At 51.2% G+C, this 21,949-nt stretch overlaps 1 protein-coding gene across 2 annotated transcripts in view; it reads left to right on the forward strand.

The window, feature by feature from the left end:
• EPHA10 (EPH receptor A10) overlaps positions 1-21,201 on the forward strand; it is a 103,856-nt gene extending 82,655 nt beyond the window's left edge. The window contains exons 9-17 of one of the 2 annotated variants that reach the window (XM_065421623.1): positions 1,562-1,617; positions 4,323-4,448; positions 8,193-8,378; positions 13,116-13,177; positions 13,322-13,525; positions 16,096-16,245; positions 18,211-18,404; positions 20,191-20,346; positions 21,087-21,201. In XM_065421623.1, the coding sequence (XP_065277695.1) occupies positions 1,562-1,617; positions 4,323-4,448; positions 8,193-8,378; positions 13,116-13,177; positions 13,322-13,525; positions 16,096-16,245; positions 18,211-18,404; positions 20,191-20,346; positions 21,087-21,201 (1,249 nt within the window). Of the gene's footprint in view, positions 1-1,561; positions 1,618-4,322; positions 4,449-8,192; positions 8,379-13,115; positions 13,178-13,321; positions 13,526-16,095; positions 16,246-18,210; positions 18,405-20,181; positions 20,347-21,086 lie in introns of both variants that reach the window. The other variant, XM_065421622.1, reaches the window with a different exon arrangement.
• Positions 21,202-21,949: the final 748 nt, after the last annotated feature.

Here is a 21,949-nt window from a genome sequence, read left to right on the forward strand (position 1 = left end):
CTGGGACAAGGGAAATGGTTCAGAGGGGCATCGGTATTCATCTGACGGATGGGTCAGTGGAACGATCTGTACTTTTTAACTTAAAAGATTAAATTGAGCCCCAAATGAGAGTAATTTAAATAAATAGAATAATAAAAAATGACAAGTGAAGACTCGAATGTTGTGTAACGACAGGGCTGGGGTGGGAGCAGGCCACTGTCACTCGCTTCACCGCGGGAATCCCAGGTCCCTGTGCCCCTTGTCGGAGCGGCGGGAGGGGGCGACTCCAGAGTGGCAGGCCGACCTCCCGTGCACAGAATGCCTGAGCTCCGAGAGCCAGGCTCACGCAGGCAGCGAGAGTTCACTCAGCTCCCCCCAGCGGCCGTTTCCCCTGAATGCCCTGGGGTGGCAGAGGAGCAGCTCCAAGGGAGGTCTCCTTTGTTTAGAGTTGCACAGTTTGCACGTGCAGGCAGCCCTGGTGCAAGGCTCTGGGCCCCTGCTTTAGAGCTGGGGAAGTTCCTTCCTCCCTCTGGCTGGCGTGGAGCTGGTGTCAGTGGGGGGCTGAGCTGGGAGGTTGCCGGAGGAGCAGCAGGGCGTGGTGTTGGCTTTGCTTTTAGTTTATTAACCAAATGGCATCTGGGGCAGCCTCAGGCTCTGGCTCGGTCCTCACTGGGCCCTGCTCCCTCGGACACCAGCAGGACTTTACCACTGCCTGCAGCCAGGGCAGCTCAGCCCAGGGAGCACAGCTCTGGCCTGGGCAGCCGGGAGGGGTTAGGCTGATGACTGGCGGTCCATAGGGGCGCAGCAGAGCGGGCTTTGCGTCTATGCTAACAGGAGTCCCTGAAGGTCAGAGCAGGGATCTGACTGTCGCACTGCTAGTGCCACGTCTGAAATCCTGGTGAGTTGGTTGCTTGCCGCACTGGAGCGAGTCCGTCCATCCCATGGCGTTTGACTAGCATCTTTGTCAGGCTGAGATTACAGGGGTGTGGACACGCGAGCAAATATCCTGCCTGCAGCAGGGCTTATCTGCACCTGTCACAGGATGTGGACATCTGAGTTATCCACATGACTGAGCTAGCAAATGCTCTCATGTGTCAGGCGTCCGGTGCCCGTCGGCTCAAGGAGACCAGCGAGCTCTTAGTGCGGGCTGGAAATGACCTGGAGACGCTGCTCTGTCATTATTCCTGGGAGTTCGGAACTTGCCTTCATGTTGCAGCTCCAGATTTGACCTGCCCTTTGTTGGCTTCCACCCCAGCCCCGGATCAGCCGGTGCCCACTGTGCATGGTTTGCCCCCGTCATTTGCTCGTCTGCTGTGCTGTAACCCCTACGCTCTTCCACGCCCACCGCTGAAGCTGCAACTCCACATCCAGTCCCTGTCTCAGCAATTCTCTCTTGCTGGGGTTGGGATCACAGAGACCACAGTGGTTAAGCGTACAGGTTTGCTTGACCCTGGCCTCTGGGTCCTGGTGCTGGTGTATTTTGGGGGGTTGGACAGCACTCTTGGGCACTGGCATTTGGGGCTTTGTATCCAGTGGGAGATTCATGCTCAAAGCCTAACGTGACAATTGCTTCTCATTGCAGACAGTGTGGGTACAGCAAAGCCAGCCAGGACGGAGACGAGGAGCTGTACTTCCATTGTAAGTGACGTCTGGCCACTGTGCTGTGTCTGATTGCGTGGGGAGCTCTGCATTTACTGTCATTAACAACCCTGCTCTCTGCAGAGCAGCCCGGAATCCTTCCTTTGGAAGTGCTGTCATCCCGTGTTAGCCCAGAGAAGGCCAGCTCAGCACAGCAAGGCTCTCCGGAGACAGCTGGCTTGACAGCTTCATAAGCCAGTGGTCGTCCTTCCTGCGCACAGAGCACTGGCTGCTCAGGGAGGTCACTGGCATGCCACAGGAAATGGAGATGCTTTCAGCTTTCTCGAGGGCGTATGAATTATTCTGTCAGCTTTTCACATACAGCTACGGGAGAGCGGGGGTTTGTTTTCTGGGGCATCTCTTGATTATCAAGCAGTGATAATTTTACAGACAACAGTTGTCAAAGGAAATGCAAATGTCAGAACTGACGAGTGTATTTGATTCCTGGCATATGCCGGTTAAGCACACACCTACTCTTCTGCTCCCTGCAGCATCTGAGAGGCAGCAGAGCCTGTACGCTTTTCAGACAAGCCTTTGCTGCTGTCATCCGCTTTTCAGGATCCTTGATTATTGCTGAGCCGCACTCCGAAGCTTGCTGAGAGTTTTCCATACAAAGCAGGGGGAGAGGAAGGGCAGGAGCTGGGGTTTCTTAGGCTACCTGTTAGTGATCTGGGTAGGGAGGGGGTTGCTCCTGGTGCCCTGATCCAAGCCTCAGGGGCCGTCACGCACAGGCAGGACACCAGAGGAGCCGCATGCGTTATATTTACTCTTTGGAATTTGTGCTCAGTCGACGTGGGATTGGCCTTCGCTGCTGGTTTGGTTCCCCAGTGGGAGCACCACATGCAGCAGGCACAGCCCCCTGCCTGTTCCGAATGTGCAGAAACTCAGCCAGTCTTTGGGCTGAGCAAGGCAAACCTCCCAGGTCAGGGCAGCCAGTGCTGTTGTGTTGGGAGCAGAGGCCCCAGGAGCAGCCGAGCCAACATGCTCCTGTCTTTGTTATTTGTTCTGGGAATTTAAAATGAAGGTTTACAGGAAACCCGCGAGTGGCTGCTACGGTCCCCACCCGCGCTGTGCAATGCTCTTTGTAACTGGGTCGCTCTCGCTGCACTTCGTTCTCCTGGGCTCGGTCCAGGCAGCGTCAGTTGCCATTTAGCAGATGGTAGCGGCCTGTGGGGGAGGCTTTGCAATCCATGCGCTGACCATCAGGGCCTGGAGCAGCACGTGGTTCTAATTATCCCTGCTGGGGGGCTTGGACACCGAGGCTGGCCAGGTAGGGGAGGGTTAACCTGGGAGGCGGATCTGCTCAGACTCAGAGGGGCTGTGTCCCTGTTGGAACTGGTCTGGGTGAGAATGAGCAGGGGGAACGGTTCCTTTTCTCCCTGTAGGAACTTGGTAGCAAACAGACAGAGCCAAGTTTCTCAGCGGTTTTAGCTAGTGCAGCGGGTCAGTCCCAAGAGGCAGGAGGTTCCTGCCGAGGCAGATCAGGGGAAAGGCAGCACGTTGGCTCCATCCGTCCTGATGCTGGAAGCAAAGCTCCTTCTGCGTCCAGGCCCGGAGAGAGCACTCCCAGCAACGCTCCCAGGCATGTCCTAATGGCAGTTCTGACCAGCCCACCCCCCCTCCTAGAGCAAACCTGACCTACAGCCGGAGTTGGCTGTATCTCTAGAGGTGGTCTGGGGCTAAAGCAATGAGGAGAGGCGCTCTGTCTATCGGAGCAGTGATACCGCTGGTGGTTCAGAATTGTACTGTGTCAATATGCCTGTAGCCTGAGTGGATAGCGTGTCCTGGGGAATGGAAGCCTGGTCCCTGGCCTTAGTGATTGTTTCCATAGACGACAGGAACAGCTGCCTGCCTCACTTCATTTTGTTTCATTAACAGTGTACAGAGAGGAGAGGACAGTCTATTTGCCAAATGTAGTTTGGGGTTGTGAGATAAAGAGCAGAGCCTTGCAAAGATCTCCCCAGTGCGGGAGGGCTGGGAGCAGCGGAGCATATTGTAGATTGCAGAGCCGCGTGTTCTTTTCCAAATCACCTGGCTACGCAGACAGGAGAGCGGCTCCACGAGAGGCCCCAGGCGGCACAGCTAGAGGATACAGGTTTGTAGGGTTTTAGGGAAGTTATTGTCAGACTTCGTTAAGCTGAAGAGCTAATTACCTGTTTAACAGCAATGTTTTTTAGTTAAATTAAATTCAGATGGATGCTGTTGCTCCAGTGCTGAGTCCGGCTCCTGCTGCTGCATCCTGGCGCTCTGGGTGCTACAGAATCTTGGGTTTTTCTTATTTACGTGGAGCCTTCGTGCTCAGCTGAGATGTGAACGCTAGCTCTGGGGCGACTGTGACCGGCTTTCTCCGAGCTGCTGTCTCAGATCCTAAAAGGGGACATGGTGTCCGAAAGGAAATCTCTGGGCATGGATTAGCTGCTGCAGGGCCCCTCAGTGTGGGCCCAATTCGTGTCCTGAGCCCCAAAGCGCAGCTAAAAGCCCGGGGAGCAAAGAGCAGCAGCAGGAGTAGGATGGGCTGGAGACAGCGAGGGGAATGCAGCCTGGAGGAGGTTTCCAGTGCTGGCAGGTAAAGAGAGGGGCAGAGCTCCTGCCAGTTCGCACTCTGCTGCCTTTCGCTCAGTGGGGTCCCGGCTGGGCAGAGCTTCGCGGAGGTGACACAGGGTTTTCTTCTCACACACTCTGTTTATTCCCCCTCTTTGCTGTAGTTAAGATACCAACCAGGAGGACGTACATTGACCCTGACACCTGTGAAGACCCCACGCAGGCCGTGCACCTCTTTGCCAAAGAGCTCGACAACTCGAGTATCAAAATCGAGCGGATCATTGGAACAGGCAAGTATCTGTTCGAGACGCTGCAGCATAGCTCCCGGTGTGCTCTGCAAAGAGGCATTCCTGCCGGGCCGAGGACGCCTGTGCCACAGGGACACAGCGATCAATCTGAAGAGGAGACCGTGTCCTCAGCCCATTGGACAGGCGTTGGGTTGGATTTACAGCCTCCTCTTTCATCCCAAAGGGTTAATTCCCAGCAGGGTTCCCAGGGCTCCAGGCTGCAATCCAAGGCTGAGGCAGGATTTCCAGGTGGAACAGGTCACAGCCTACCTCCCAGCTCAGTTCTTCCCCAGCCTCTGCCCTGGAGCCCGGCAAGTGCTGCTGGCGCCTGTCCTCAGGACCCCAGCTAGGAGCCAGTGGGAGCGCAGTGAAAGCTGCCCCCAGCTAGGAGCCAGTGGGAGCGCAGTGAAAGCTGCCCCCAGCTAGGAGCCAGTGGGAGCGCAGTGAGAGCTCACTACCCCCTGGCAGGTGCTGCGGGCCTGCGTTCCGAGTGACATCGCTCACCTCCCAAAAACCCTTCCGCACTCCCAGGTGAGGGAGTGTGGCCCAGTCTGTGTAATCCCCAGCCTCTGTCTGGCCTCGCGGTTTGCCGGGCACAGAGCCCTGGTGCAGCTCTTGCCATTAGCGGGGACTTAAGCAAAACTGTAAATCCATTTTGTGAGCAGTACGTTGCGTCAGCAGCCAAGAGTTTTCTGTTTTAAAAAGCAGACGTGTGTGTCCGACTGGCTGAGCCGTCAGGACGCTGTCTGGCCCCCTCCTAGGGAGCCAGCAGGGCGGAGAGTATGAAACAGACACAAAAACTCAGCAATATCTGAGATCCTGCCTGTTCCCCCCCTGGGACTAGAGTTTCTCCTGCTGACTGCGAGGGACAAGAGATAGAGAATTATTAATATTTTGACTTGCAAACACTTTAGAGGTGCTCAGACGCTACAGGCATGGGGCTGTATAAGCACCTGAATGGAGAGATCAAATGTCACTCGAGCCTTTTCTAGATGATAAACTGATCCTCCAAACCCTTGTATCTCAACTGCCTGCAGGGACTCGGGGAGGCTGTGGATGTTACTGGAGTGTGCAGAAAAGGCTGGCACTGGCAGAGGTGTGGATCTGGGTTCTGGGTCACAAGTCTGACACTTTGCATTCAGAGTTGCATCGGGTCGTTGTTCCGTGCAGCTGTAAGGAGCTGGTTCCAGAAGTGCTACTTCTCCATCTAATGCAGCTCATGAGATTTAGACAAGTCACTTGTGAATAGGCTCCTGTCAGAAATCAGCAGTGAGGCACGGGGATCTGCTTAAACAAGCTTTTAACCCAGACCTTTTCCCTGTAAATGTGTTCCAAGGTGCTCCTCCCCCACCCAGGAGACTGAGCCATATCAACCTGTTCACAGCGCTACTTAGCTGAAATCGACCGCAGCTCCTGGCTCTGTAAGGTGATGACTCCTTGCATTATTGCCGGTGTATAAATACAACCCTCGGTTTTCTTTCCATGGTGAGGTTTCTGCGGGAGCTGCCATGTGCTAGGAAACAGATACCTGGTACTGACTGGGGTGGAGAGTTGAACTGTGCCACGCACTTGGATGGTGGTCATGGCAGGACCTCGCCAGCTGTAACAAAGGGCAGCAAGTGTAAACACCTCACTTCCCCCCTAGCCCTCGCTGCCTTGTCTCGCGTGACCCCTCGCTGAGTTCTGGGGAATGAGGAGAAATGCAGAACTCACAGTGCATCCCACTTGGGCTCTGGATTGTTCCACTCCGCTCCTCCTGCTAGAGAGGAGGCTCTCACCTGAGACAGGCCTGGGAGGAAGGTGGAGAGTGGTGCCCTCGGAGGAGAACTGAGTCCCAGTCTGCAGCAGCGTCAAACCCGTCAGTGATTGTAAAGGAAGGAGGCACAGCCGGGGCGGAGGCACAAGATCCCTGGGAATGACTAAAAGGATTGTGACTTTCACCTGCTTCCTTGAAACCAAGAGGACAAGGGCCGCGGTGCCTGTGAATTGCTGCTATGTGCACTGAGGGGACCGCAGCAGGTACCAGGGTAGGAATGAATCTCAGCAGCCCATTGTTACCTGCTCGGCTCTTTATAGGATTCTGGGAGCCTCGTCAGGGTTCTTAAAGCCATTTACATATTTCCTGCTACCGGCTTCATTAGGGATTTTCAATCTCATTGTGGTCCTGGCCAGTTTTGTATGCTCGTAGCAGGGAGAAGCAGAGTGCGGTTGGTTAGTATTTTGTACATGAGCTTGATTTAGTGTCCCTGTTTATTTTCCTCAGGCAGAGCATACAGTGATGTGACCAGCATCTCATAGAGAACGTCGGCAATTATCTGCTTCTTAGCAGGTTGACAGCGGCATAAAAACTATTTATGAATATGCTAACTCTCAATGATTTATTGATTTTCATCGACTTTACGGCCTACAACGTGAATGCAGATTAAAATCCCTGCAGCTTTAATTGCTAATGCAAGCCAGATCTGTGGAGGCCCTGGTATGCTGGGTGTCATTTTCCCAAAGAGAAGCTCTTTAAAAACAAAAACGACAGATGCAGGGGAGTAGCTTAACTAGCAGCTTAAATATTAACATGGAAATAAAAGGTGATTGTCAGACAGTGGAGAGCAGAGGAATCTGGGCAGAGAAACTGGCCCGGTGATTCTGAACTTTTAGCAATAGATAAGTAATGAAAAGGAAATCCAAGTAGGGTAGGTCTTTTAAATAGGAGGAATGTAGAATGGTTTGTATTAGTCTCCCGGGTGACCTAGCGGATACCTGTCTCTCAGATCAATAAAGCTCTTCATATCCATTGGCTTTTCCCTGTAAAACCAAAGTTGGCCTTTTCTCATTCGAATTTGTCACTTTGTGCTGCCGCATTTGTGACTGCGAGGAGCAGAAAGTTCTGTCTCAAGTGCTGATGAACAATGCGTGGCCCTGACTATACTTCCTGTGGGCAGCAGATTTGGGGTGGTTTGGGAGTGGAGAGAGTCGGAGCCCAGTGAGGACTGTCTTGATCTCTGGGAGATAATCTTCCATTCATGGAAAGCACTTCAAAAGTGCAGTGTGGACTTGGCTGGTGTATTAGGGGAATGGCCTAAGCAGCCAAAGAGAGGAAATTGCATCATGTGTTGTTGCACCTGCTAGTTGGCACTAAAGAGTTTCAAGGTCTGTGTGTTCACAGCAAGTCACAATGCCCCCCAGAAGTGGGGGAAGATGGTAAACTGAGGCTAGGGTGAGAATTTTTAAAGGGACCTTAATCCACTTTCCGGTGTTGTGGGTGGATGTTTCCCCTGAGCGTTTCTGGCTGTACAGTTCCCTGCTATGTCAGAGCAGAGCCCATCTGCCTGATTAGCCAGGTACTCAGACCCCGGCTGCCCACACCCCAGCACTCAGATCAGTGTTTGCAGGTCCAGAGGCAGAGGTCCTGCTAGGGGATGTGGGGCACAAGGAAACGCTACCAGAAGGGGAGCTGATTTTCTAGAAGAGCAGCACTGCCCCTTGTCCCATTGCGCAGCAGCAGATCTGTGCAGCGATATTTGAAGATTTGAGAAAGCCATAAATAAAATCAGCGTAGCAATAGCTCCCGTTTTCATGGCCTGTGAGTGACCGAGAGCAGCTAGCACAGCTCCTAGAACGACAGTATGAAAACAGTCCCGTGCGGCGTTCTCTTGGGATGTTCACTCTCTCAAATGTCCAACCACAGGGACGCTAAACGGCTGCGCTCCTTTAGCTGGAAACGCTCTAATTCCCGTCTCTCCTACGGCACAGGAGAGTTTGGAGAAGTCTGCCGGGGATGCTTGAAACTTCCCAGCAAGAGAGAGCTCCCGGTTGCCATCCAGACCCTTCGAGCTGGCTGCTCAGACAAGCAGAAGCGCACCTTCCTGGCAGAGGCTAGCACCATGGGCCAGTTCGATCACTCCAACATCATCCGCCTGGAGGGCGTCATCACCAGAGGTAGGGCTTATTAACTCTGCATGTCATGGTATGCAAACTCATTGGGTTTGGGGTTTTTTTAACGAAAGGGCCAATTAATCTAGGACGACGCTCGCCAAACCCATTGTGACTAGATTCTAGAGCTAGATCTGAATCCAGTCCTCCTGCACGGAAAGCCTCATGCACTAGGTTCACTCACCCCTGCCTCCACCCCCTCACTTTCAGCTTGGAAAGTTTTGGATTCCTGTTCCCTCTCTGAGAGAGGGCTGAACCCCAGAATACTGGCAGCTTTGTGCTGCGTTGTGGTGGCTTCACTCACTAGCCGTGCAGTTTTAACAGTGTGCGATTCTCAGAGTGAAGGCAAGAACATACAGTGAATGGTCACACAGCCCCCTTCATCCAGGGCACCCGAAGCTCTCCACAAAGGCAGGTGTGTATTGTCATGGGGAAACTGAGGCATGGGGAGGGGCGAGGACTAGACAACACAGACTGTGCCTACGCTAGACTTTTCTGCCAGCTGTTTCCAAACACGCTAGCACCAGCTGATCACCACTGTGGTAGCAATGCTGGGAGCGCTTGGCTGCTGACTTGTATCCCCTGCTCAGAGTAGGCCTGCATGACGTGGTGGTGAGAATGCCGGTGGCTACAGCTAATGGTAATAACAACAGGAAAAGTTGAGGACAAAATAGAGCCACAGACCAGGAGTCTGGCAGAGCTACAATGCCCAGGTTCCGGCTCGCCGGCTGCGGAATCACTACATGGAGATGTTCCGGACCAGAGAGACGTGCGTTACGTGATGAGACTTTATGCTCAACACACATACGGGACAGCTGTAAAAACACCCTAGCCACACACAGCAGTAATGACATGTTTGCTTTAGGTTAGGACACAATTCCAAGTCCCGTGTAACTCAGAGCGTTTATGGGCTGATAACAATGCAAGTTGGGCAGCATAAGGGGGATATGCACAGACAGCCGCTCTGCGATTGCATGGCACTTACTCTGATCGATAGATACAAAGTGATTCCAGCATTGTTATACGCTTATTACTGCCCAGCAAAATGAAGCGATACGCTCCCTGATCTGATTTTTGTGGCAACAATGTGGCCTCATTTACTCGGTAATTTAAAAGCAATAGAAAGCGATTGTTCTGTGGAAAAGCAGGAAGAATGCTGATTGTTTTCTTAATTACCCACCATGGAGTTTGGGTCATTAATGCAGGAGTCTCGCCTTTGAACTAATCTGGTAATATGCTCGAGCAGTTGTTTAGCAATGTGATTATCTGGTGGTGGAGATGCTGGACAGTCGCCCTCTGGAAGCCAAATGTTTGCTTGTGTTGGTTTTTATTATTTTATGGTTCTGATGCTGTTTAATCGAATTTTTACAGCTAGATTAATAAAGCCAGGGAGTCAAACTGGGTTAGCAGCAAAACCCAACTCTTGGCATAAAAGCAAATTAAAATGAGAGTTTTGTCAGCAAACAGATGAGTGTGTGGTTGCTGTCTGTCCCGGTGGGAGTGTGTGTTCTTTATGAATCTGAGGAAGGTGTGGTTAAATATGGAGAAACATGAACACGCATGTTGTTAACTGTGCTATTTATAACACAGGGGATCAGCTTCTGTTTTAACATAGGGCCCGATCCAGCTACCCTCACTCGCATACTTTTCTCCTCAATGGTGCTACTCAAAGTGTTCCTAGTGATAGTATTTAATATTCCTCCCCAAATCAAGAGCAGGGCCCCTTATGCTGACTGCATTCCTCAGGGTGAGATCCATGTCTCCCTCTGAGACGCCAATCTTGCGCTTGGATCCATGCAGGCAGAGCAAACTGCAGGATTGGGGTCGAAGGAACGAGAGAATCAGGCCCTTAGAGTTTAAGCCACTTGTGTGCAATACAGATGCACAGAAATCCATCCTCTGACGGTCAAGTGCTTAAGTATCCCTAATTATATCCATTCCATTTCCTACCTTTTACTAATTTCTTCTTCAAAATACGACGTGTATGCTTGCTTTGTGGGTGTGTGAATTATGCCATTTAGATGAACAGCTCCACCATTGGTAGTTAGGTAATCAGAAACACTAATTAGTTGCTTTCATTATATGTTTGTGATAGAGAATTGCAAGTCTCTCGCCCTGAGCAAACGCACCCTCCTCACTGTTAATGGCCCTTTTTCTGTGTAGTTCCCTCCTTTTCTGTTTGGCAGATGTGATCTTGTTTCAAAATAAATGAATCATCTAGCTGTGACTCTGGAGACATCTCAGGGTCTGAAAGCCTCAAAAACCCACATGAGCTTTGTGTTCCCATCATTCCCACAGCTACTTGATATTCATGAAGCATTTCACCATATAGGAATTGTATAGTAAGCCATACTTTTGAAAGCCCTAATTCACTGTTCTCATAGCAGAAAGTTGAAGTCTGTGGATGTAAAATCTGAAGGGTGGCTGGGAGCTTGTTGAAAGGGGGAAAAGAAATGTGTTTGTGCTTTTTTCAGCTGCCTGATGATACTGGAAGGAGGCCGAGATTATTGCTATTTATTTATTTTAAGGTTTCTTTTTCTGCTTTTTTACCTGAGAAATATCAGGAGTATGAGGTCATGTCTGTCTTGTTTTTTGGAGGTCCCACTGCAGCAGTGGTTCTCAACCAGGGGTACACAGAGGTCTTCCAGGGGGAACATCAGCTCATCTAGATATTTGCCTAGTTTTACAACAGGCTACATAAAAAGCACTAGCAAAGTCAGTACACACTAAAATTTCATACAGACAATGACTTGTTTATACTACTCCATATACTCTACACTGAAATGTAAGTGCAATATTTATATTCCAGTCGACTTATTTTATAATTGTATGGTAAAATGAGAAAGCCAGCAATTTTCCAGTAATAGTGTACTGGGACACTTTGTATTTCTATGTCTGATTTTGCAAGTAGTTTTGAAGTGAGGTGAAACTTGGGGTTCACAAGACAAATCAGACCCTGCAAAGGGTACAGTCATCTGGAAAGGTTGAGAACCCCTGCACTGGAGGATCTAGAGACCTGAAGCAGGACCTTTCATAAATTTGTAGAGTTTATAACCAAAAGGGACCATTCCATCATCTAGTCTGACATCCTATATATCACAGGCCAGTAAATTTCACCCAGTTGCCCCTGTACTGATCTGGATAACTTCCAGAAAGGCATCTAGTCTTGAGCTGGAGATAAAAGAGGGAGAAGCCACCACTTCTCTTGGTAGTTTGTTCCTATGGTTAATCACCCTCGCTGTTAAAACCATGTCTGATTTCTAATGTGAATCAGTCAGCCATTGGGTCTTGTTCTGCCTTCCTCCACTAGATGAAAGATTCCTTCAGTGCCTATTATTTTCTCCCCTGAAGGTCCTTGTAACAGAAACCAAGTCTCTTCTCAATCATCATTTGGATAAGCTGAGGAGATGGAGTTCTTTTAGTCTCTAACTGTCAGGCATTTTCTCCAGCCCATAAATAATTTTGTGGCTCTTTTTTGCATTCTCTCCACTTTTTCAACATCCTTTTTAAAATGTGGACACCAGAAGTGGACACACTATTCCAGTACTGGTCTCACCAGCGCCATATACAGAGGGTTTTTTCTCCTGCTGATAATACCGCATCTTAATTAATTAACCTCTTACAGTTGGTGTGGCTACTTCCACCTTTTCATGTTCTCTGTATGTATACATATTTCTTACTATATGTTCCATTCTATGCATCTGATGAAGTGGGCTGTAGCCCACGAAAGCTTATGCTCAAATAAATTTGTTAGTCTCTAAGGTGCCACAAGTACTCCTGTTCTTTTTCCTGGACTTTGTTACTTAACACATTGAGTCATATGCATTCATGGTCCTGAGACTGAGTCGTCAGTCACTCTAAAACAGGTCCTGTCTATCGTATAGAGTGCTGGCCCACTCCATCCTTCCTGAGTAAGGTGTAACCAGTGATTTTAAAATTCCCCTCATGGACAGTCCGACCATTCGGGAATACCAATTTTATCAAGTTTCTTCTCATCAGAGAGAATTTCCAGTTCCTCTTTCTTGTTACCCAGATTCCCAGCATCGGTTTTTAAGCCATTGAAAATTTTCTTTTCTTCACCTTCTTTATCACATTGGTTCAAATTTTTTGCGACAAGCTAAGTTTGTGTTTGTTCTGCATTTGTCTTCTGAGCACCCTCCCCTCTGTTGCTCTGACTGCCCCAGTTCGTCTCCAGCTGAGACGATTGTAGGGATGTAGACCGTCCCTTGGACAGCCCCCTCTCCCATGGGACTGTGGCCCAATGTTCCACAAGACCAAAACCTTCAGCTTCATGCCCGGTGAGCAGCCAGCAGCCCAGCTCCAGGAGTTCTCCACTTTGGCGGCAGGAGGTGGGGTTGCTGAATCTTCAAGAGAGATTTTCTCCCCATGGTTTATCAAGCATTTGAGTTTGAGGTTTTTAAAAAGCTGGCTCTAAAGGGTGAGTAGAAATCCCTTCCCCAGCTCCCCTCCTTTGCTCAGGGGTCCCTTCCTTTGAATGTGGCTGCCTGACTAACTCTCTAGTTATGCACAGAGATTCCCACGACAGACAGAGCAGACGAGACCCAAATCTCTCGTGTGAAAAGCAAGCAGAAAACGATCTTTCGAGGAGCGAAGCGTTAAGGGCTGGGCTGGGCATCTTCGGGTCTGGAGGCTTTGCTGGGTGTATGTATTTATAGCTGTGCAGAACTGTGCTCGATAAAAACCAAGGTTAGCTAAATACTCCTTTTCTGTCTGTGCGCCCAGGAAATACCATGATGACTGTGATGGAATACATGGGGAACGGAGTGCTGGATTCGTTTCTCAGGGTGAGTGTACCTGGGTGTCGGTTACCCCCTCAGACCTTGGCTAGCAGTGCTGCCATTTTCCTAACTGGAGAGTCACAGCACGAGCTGTTTGTGCGACATGCTGAACCTCCCTGAAATGCAGCCTTCCCTACTCCTGCCTTGCAGAAACACGAGGGCCAGTTCACAGCCGCCCAGCTGACTGGTATGTTACATGGGATTGCTTCCGGCATGAAGTACCTGACCGAGATGGGTTACGTACATAAAAGCCTTGCTGCTCACAAAGTCCTTGTGAATAGCAACCTGGTTTGCAAAATATCAGGCTTCAGACAGTCCCAGGAAGATAAAATGGAGACCATCTTCACCACCATGGTAAGCTGTGGGGGACTGTCAGTGCAGTAGCTGTGCTGTGACAGAGCTGGGTACTCACTAACTTTGTGGGGTCATTGGAGGGGGGAGGGTTGGGTTTGAAGGTGCATGAGATGGAATGTCAGGGACAGTCACTGAGGAATACAAAGATGAGCTCCCTGGGTAACGTGGTTATTAGACCATCTCTTGTGCTTGGAAATGGACTGATATGTTAGTGCAGCGTAGAGTTTGAGAAACAAAACTTTCTGACATAGGTTCAGAAGGCAGGAGGAATTTCCTCGTACAAAGTACGAATCATGGAGGTTCTGGAAACGTAAGAATGGAGAAACCTCCCTTCTATGGACCTGGCGGGTGACAGAACCACGTTCCCTGCAAAAACCTGATAGAGAAAAGAACATGTCCAGATCCCTCTGAGATGCTGAAAGCCCCTTCCATGACGGAGCCAAGGTTATGAGGCTCTTTGTGCAGGTTCTGCTGCCACCCATCAGAACAGGAGCACAGTTCTGTCATGGGAGGGAGTGTCTTCTTGCACTGCCCTGCCCCTGAGAGAGATCTAATAGCTTCCCAGCAGCTGGGGTTACGGGCTCCACTTCACAGGGTTTGTGAGAACGTTTCCTTTAGCTTTGGCTTCTGGTACCAATGTTTCCCAAAGCAAACCTTGGGCAGAATGGCCACGTTCTCATGCTGAATCTTTGCAAAACCGGATCTTTTCTGGTTTCGATGCAAAGCCACAATCAGGATAACCTAAAACTAGGCTCAGCATTGCAGAAGAGGTTTGCAGGCCTGATCTGAATGTTGAATAGGGATCAAAATATGAAGGTAGCTGAGTTTCACAGCTCTAGTTAATACCAGATACAGAGAACCTGCTGCAGAAGCAGGATGTTTTCTGGTTGCCTCGTCTCTTCCTGATACAGTATTTGCATGTAAAAGAGTTTTCTTTTCAGCTGGAGATTAAAGTAAATGGCAGTGAAATGCTAAGGCTTTCTGCATAAACTACCTATGAATCTGAATCAGTGCAACACAAATTCTTCCCCTCTCATCACCTGTGTGTGTGTGTGTGTGTGTGTGTGTGTGTACATACATGTACACATTCATGCACTGGGAGCTGTAAGCAGCTCACACAGCCTGGGGGTTAGTTGTGTGTGTTTTATCACTTGTAATGAAATTCATGGTTTTCAATTAAGAATTTAAGACCTGTCTGATTCACACACGTGCCTATTCAGCGTTCCCAGCCAATAGGCTTCCTGAACACTCAGAGTCATAAAGAGATGGGGCTTGAGATCCCATTACATTCCCCCAGAAACACACCCACACCCCAAACATGGCACTTGGAGGGGGGAACTGTCCTGCAGACTCCGTTAGGGAGTCAAATTACAGGTTTGGGGGAATGACGCACACTTCCCCACGAGCACATCTTCAGCATGGCAGTATAGCGCTGCTCTCATTAATTCGCTCACAGTCCAATTTAGAGCATTTCACTTGCCAGTGAAGAAATCAATGTACAGTATTTTTAACTGAAAAGCAATAAAAAAATGTTTACTTTGATGTCCCACAGCCAGCATACGTGAGCCAACACCATTATATCATCCCATTAACCACGGCATTCGTATTTAAAAACGACAATGGATTCTTCACTCCAAAGAACACGTACTGTCCCAGGCAGTATTCTGGTAGCACAAAGAACTAGCGGCTGCTGACACACTGGCTTCAGCCAGCCCTTGAGACCGGGGGTGTGACTCTCCCTGCCTTGCTGGCCTGCGCGGGGAACTGCTGACGCTCACCAGCTCTGGCGAGCCTGGCACTTAACGACCTCAGTTAGTCTAAGTGTCTGATGCTGGTGGAGTGTTCGGCGCGTCCCCCCAGCCTGATCGAAGGTCAGGCCAGGGCAGAGCCTGACTTGGAGTCTCTGTGGAATTGGAGGGGAAAGCATGTCACTCGGAGCTATAGCTGAGACTCTGAGTCCCAAATGTTATCGATGGAAACCTCGTTGGCGCTAACCAGAGACTGGGGGCCGGATATGCCCCAGTTGAGGAAAGGCTGGAGAGACCTGCGGAAGCGCCAGGGTCCCCTCTCTCTAACAAGCAGGGTGTGTGATTGCCGAAGTCCGTCTCTGTCCCTAGCAGGTAATTAGTATTCACCGAGAGGAGCCCAGTGCCTGCTGTCCCACGTGCAGCCAGAAGGGTTCTGCAGACGCTGCAGAGGCATTTGCTAGTTACAAGGGAGGTGAGGTCGGGGGGAGTGGCGGTGTGTTTGCCGGGTTCAGAGGGTGTTTTCGTTCAATATTAATGGATAAAATGCCATCAGCTCCTTCGGGAGACTGTACCTCCCACGTTAATGTTTCAGGCCTCGCCCTGCCCTGCAGACTAGCACTGGGGCTTGGTCCATTGTTAAAGAATTCGGTGCAGAGTTTTCCCCTCCCATTAAAACTGCACATGGTGCCAAGGTCTGTGTCACTAACTGCTCCACAACACAGGTGGGACGCATGCCGATCGGAGGCATTAGTGAGCCTGTGTGAACGTGTCCCTCGTCCTGCTGCAGAGATCCTCATGTCTTCCTTTCTTCTGCCTGGCCAGAGTGGGAAGAGCCTGGTGCTGTGGTCAGCCCCCGAAGCCATCCAGTACCGTCGCTTCAGTTCTGCCAGTGATGTGTGGAGCTTTGGCATCGTGATGTGGGAGGTGATGTCTTACGGGGAGAGACCCTACTGGGACATGTCCAACCAGGACGTGAGTTGCTTTGCAGCCACCTTACTCTGACCCTACGGAGAGATCATGTTTCAATGACGGGCATTCGGGAATTGCAAGACATGCATGTCGCTTGAGTGGCTCTGTATTTGCATCTTGGGTTAACGTGGGGCAGGGGGACATTTGTCATATTTTTGGCCTATAAGAGCAGAGCTACGCAAATAACCCAAAAAGTTTAAAACAATTGTTTCGGGTTAAACTAGGGTTACCATCCGTCCGGGTTTCCCCGGACATGTCCGGCTTTTTCAGCTTTAAATGGCCGTCCGGGGGGGATTTCTAATAAAGTAGAAATGTCCGGGATTTCCCCCTTCCCCCTCATGCAGAGTGTGGCGCGGCTGATTGGACCGCTGGGCCTGATTGAAAGCCGCTCGCAGCCACTGGGGCCTCTAGCAGCCAGAGTCCCTCCCACTCCCTCCTCCCCCCGATTGGTCGGAGGTTCGGGGGGGCTGTCAGGAGAAGGGGGTGTAGAGAGCGGTTGGGGCAGGCAAGGGACAGGGAACGGGGGGGTTAGATTGGTCGGGGATTCTTGGGCGGGCTGTCAGGAGAAGGGGGTGTAGAGAGCGGTTGGGGCAGGCAAGGGACAGGGAACGGGAGGGTTAGATTGGTCGGGGGTTCTGGGGGGGGCTGTCAGGAGAAGGGGGTGTAGAGAGCGGTTGGGGCAGGCAAGGGACAGGGAACGGGGGGGTTAGATTGGTCGGGGATTCTTGGGCGGGCTGTCAGGAGAAGGGGGTGTAGAGAGCGGTTGGGGCAGGCAAGGGACAGGGAACGGGAGGGTTAGATTGGTCGGGGGTTCTGGGGGGGGCTGTCAGGAGAAGGGGGTGTAGAGAGCGGTTGGGGCGGGACAGGGAACGAGGGGGTTAGATTGGTCGGGGGTTCTGGGGGGGCTGTCAGGAGAAGGGGGTGTAGAGAGCGGTTGGGGCAGGCAAGGGACAGGGAACGGGGGGGTTAGATTGGTCGGGGGTTCTGGGCGGGGCTGTCAGGAGAAAGGGGTGTAGAGAGCGGTTGGGGCAGGCAAGGGACAGGGAACGGGGGGGTTAGATTGGTCGGGGATTCTTGGGCGGGCTGTCAGGAGAAGGGGGTGTAGAGAGCGGTTGGGGCAGGCAAGGGACAGGGAACGGGAGGGTTAGATTGGTCGGGGGTTCTGGGGGGGCTGTCAGGAGAAGGGGGTGTAGAGAGCGGTTGGGGCAGGCAAGGGACAGGGAACGGGGGGGTTAGATTGGTCGGGGGTTCTGGGCGGGGCTGTCAGGAGAAAGGGGTGTAGAGAGCGGTTGGGGCAGGCAAGGGACAGGGAACAGGGGGTTAGATTGGTCGGGGGTTCTTGGGCGGGCTGTCAAGACAAGGGGGTGTAGAGAGCGGTTGGGGCAGTCGGGACAGGGAGCAGGGAGACTTAGATAGGGGGTGGGGGGGGTCTCAGGAGAGGGCAGTCAGGGGACAGGTAGGGGGTAGGGGAATTCTGAGGGGGGCGGAAAGTGGGAGGGGGCAGGGCTAGGGCGGCACCCCGTGTCCTCTTTTTTGATTGTTGAAATATGGTAACCCTAGGTTAAACAAGACGTTTCTCTTCATCCTGAAACAAAACTTTTCATTTACTTTTTGACTTTGATTACCCTTTAAAAAAATTTAATGACATGGAAAGAAATTTTGAAACAAAATAAATAATTTTGAATCGATAGATTTTGTTTTAAAATTTTCAAAACAAAACCTTTTGATTTTTTTCAGGGTTTTTTCCCAACCAAAAACAAACAATTTGGCAATTTCACTAAATGTTTCAGTTGACCCAAATCGGCAATTTGTGGTGAAAAATGTTTCCTCTGAATAATTTGGCTCGGCTCTCTCAAAGCAATGGGAATGTCGCACTCCAGCAGCGCTGACAGACAGGCACTTCTCTGCTGCTCTTCAGTGACTCCTTTGTATAGCTCTCTTCTCTTCCTGCCCCGTGTGGGATTTCAGGTGATAAAGGCCATCGAGGATGGGTTCCGGCTGCCTCCCCCGATGAATTGCCAGCCCCCGCTTCACCAGCTCATGCTGGATTGTTGGCAGAAGGAGCGAAACGAGAGGCCCAAGTTCTTACACATCCACAATATCCTAAGCAAGATGCTTCAAAACCCAGAGCCACTGAAATGTACCACCTCCACTTGCACCAGGTGAAAATCTGCCTGTATCACCAATCTTTCTCTTTAATTCTAGAATGCCGGAGCGTTCGCCTCTGTATGTATCCCATGGGCCACACCACACGGCTCACTCCTGGGTGACAGCAGATGCTGAAGCAAATCCAGAGCCACTCCATCTAAATCATTGCAGCAATTCCCAGACGGGCACTGCTGTAACTGAGATCAGGATTGGCCCTCTGAGTGCAGTCTGCCTCATGGGATCTGGCTGGATTGAGGGATTCCTGGTCAGTTGAAGCTGAGTTCACAGACCGCTGTGTGGATCTCATGGGGCTGACACCAGCAATATGGACCTGCCAAGGCTTGGGTCCAGCACGGTGCCTAGGGGTATGTCTACATTGCAATTGGACCCCCAGGCCTGGCCTGGCCTGTGCCAGCTGACTCGGGCTAACGGGCTGTTTAATTGTGGTGTAGACATTTGGTGGCTCGGGCTGCAGTCTGGGCTCTGGGACCCTCCCACCTCGCAGGGTCCTGGAGCCTGGGCTGCAGCCTGAACATCTACAGCGCAATTAAACAGCCCCTTAGCCCGAGCCAGCTGGCACCGGCCAGCTGAGGGTTTTTAGCTGCCGTGTAGCCAGACCCTTGGAGAGCGACAGCCCCAGTTCTACCCTCCCGCTCCTGTGGGAACACAGAACCAGTACAACCTCTCTGCACAGGGTGGGTGGCAGGGCCCCCAAAGCGTCTGTCCCCCCGCCCTCCATCAATCTGTGCGGTGCCCTGCGTGCCAGCGCAGAGAGAGGTATCACGGGAAATGGGATCCAGCAAATGCACTCTTGTGAGGATCCTCTGGCCATGCCCTCGTTGTTTGATGTTTTCTCCCACGCTGCCTCTGCTGCAGAGCCAAATCTCTCCCCACCTCTCTGCCTCCAGCTAATGCAGCACTGACGGGTCAGACACACTCTCTCCTCAGCCCCCGCGGGTGGGTCTGGGAGCTCTGGCTGGAGGAGGATTCTGCAACTGAAGTTGATTAGAAGCAGAACCCTTCAGAGGAGGAAGCAGGGGTTTAAGAGAAGCTCCTCTTCTGCACGTTGGGGTGTGTCTGTCATGCGGTGCTATGTGACTGAATTACTTCATAAGCCATTGGTAGCGGTGCTGCGTGGCTACGCTGGCAGAGCTGCCGGCCGTCTGGGACTTTCGGGTGACCTGCTCTGCTCTGGTTCCTGGTGGAGGGGTGAGACCTGCTCCAGCAGACTGAAGCCTTCTCTATTGTTGAGTCACTTGGGAAGAAAGTGAAGTGCCCAGTAACCCAGGATCACAGCCAGACACAGCTCCTGATGGAACTGCAGAACATTCTGTGATTCCAGATCCTCACAGAGTGGGTAGGATTAAGGAGCCAAATAGCCACCATCCCTCAGTTCTCCCCTTCCTTACATGGCCAGTGCTCAGATTAAATTTCCATGTGCCTTTCCTTAGTTCAATCATAGAATCATAGAATATCAGGGTTGGAAGGGACCTCAAGAGGTCATCTAGTCCAACCCCCTGCTCAAAGCAGGACCAATTCCCAACTAAATCATCCCAGCCAGGGCTTTGTCAAGCCGGGCCTTAAAAACCTCCAAGGAAGGAGACTCCACCACCTCCCTAGGTAACGCATTCCAGTGCTTCACCACCCTGAAAACTGTTCCCTGAAAACTTGCATGGGCCAAGCCCACTTTCATGCCTGCTAGAGAGGTAGCTGCCAGATTCAGTCCTACGGATGGGAGCTGAACCTTGCTTTGGTGTGATCTAACTGCTCGTGTGCTGTTTGAGTTGGCAGGCCTCACAGTCCATCCATCCCCCTGGCCGAACGCACTTTCTCAGCCTTCCCGTCTTTCAGCTCCGTGGGTGAGTGGCTGGAAGCCATAGAGATGGGCAGATACAAAGATAACTTCACCGCTGCGGGGTACTGCTACCTGGAATCTGTGGCAAGGATGATGGTCCAGTAAGTGAAGAGTGTTCTAGAGAATAGATGCAGCTTAAAATAGCCTGCTCTGAAATACCAGGCAGCTGCTATTACATGTGAACAAGAGATATGCATGGAGCATCGGACCCCCTAGGAGAACACGCTCCAGGAGAGGTTGGAGCTGCATGTTTTTTGTGTGTATCTGTCCTTTGTTTGACCTGTTTAAATTTTAAAGCTGGAAAACTGGAGGCCAATTATAGTATTTATGGGTGAATGGCTGGCCGGCTACCTCTCCCAGCACAGCTCAGATCATACCGGGAGTTTATAAAGCTGCAAATAAATAGCCCTATTTGCAGATAATACAGGTAGCACAGCCCCAAGTGAGCTCCTGATCTCACTGTGACCCTTCTCCTCCAGCCTGCTTCCTTTGGGTTTGGCTTCTCTCCTCGTGACCCCTGACACTGTTCCAGTCTTTCTGTTGCATCCAGTGGCGATTACAGTGTGGGACCCCGTCCAAAGTCTGCAGGGCAGAGAGAGCATCTGTTGCCTGTGACGTGCCCAGCATGCTGCAGTCTCTGTCTCTGAGTTGCTGTCTCCTTTGGCTGGGACTCCATGTGTGGGCTGCTCCAAAGAGAACTGCATGAGGCTTCGTGTCCACACGAGCTGTACTCCTGAGCCACAGTTGCCTTTTAGTCTAAAATCTTCATTTCCACCATTGGCCGGTGGCCTTGGGGGCCTGATGCTGTGAACTCACCTCTGCTGTGGGGCTTGTTTTCCAGAGATGTCCTGAGTCTGGGAATCACCTCAGTGGAACATCAGAAAACCATCCTGAGTGGGATCCAGACCCTGCGAGCCCAGGTGATACAGATGCATGGTCGAGGCGTGCAGGTGTGAGCCCAGCAGGGACGGATGGACACTTTCAGAGCACTGACGTAAAACTCCCCGGGGACAGTGGTGCAGCAGGGCCAGGAGCTGGCCCCTAAACTGGACCAAATCTCTGAGACTTTACCAAGAGCAGCTGTGTGAGTGGGAGGTAGGAAGTACAGGTCTGCCTCAAACTAGTCATTCCAGAGTAGCGAGGGAGTCCAGGAGTTGGCGTTTCCTGTCCTGGGGTTCTCCCATCAGCAGCTTTAGTGCAGTGTGCTTGGTTGGTTGTGTTTTTCCCCAGCAATGTTTTGTAGGATGAGAGTCAAGCTACAATGATGCCGTTTCACATGGTACCTAGGTTAACAGGGTGGACTGGACACTTGTGTACTGGTTTTAAACTGGATTTGACAGTGTTTTAGTATCTCGCGTTCTACTGATAAATCCATAGGTATTTTTTATACAAGCTGATGTGTTTCACTGACCCCCCCCCGAGTACCGTCTGTTTTCTAGAGTCCAGAGCACAGCGCACTCTAATGGCCCAGCTTTGAAAGGTGACTTGGCCCATCCATTCCTGTCCTTCCAGAGGAGATTCTGAGTTCCCACTTTTCCCCAGCGTGAGCCATTCCATTCCAAGAGTTACCTCATTACGTCACAAAAAGTGTATGAAAAATAACTAATTCAAATCAAAGTGGCAGGAAAAAGTCCCCAAATTCCGTCAGAAATGGGACAGAGAAAATTAGGGAGTTAGTCTGCAGTTATTGAGAAGAATATGGCA

Source organism: Emys orbicularis, chromosome 23 (genome assembly GCF_028017835.1).
Source record: "Emys orbicularis isolate rEmyOrb1 chromosome 23, rEmyOrb1.hap1, whole genome shotgun sequence".
Classification (NCBI taxonomy): domain Eukaryota; kingdom Metazoa; phylum Chordata; order Testudines; family Emydidae; genus Emys; species Emys orbicularis.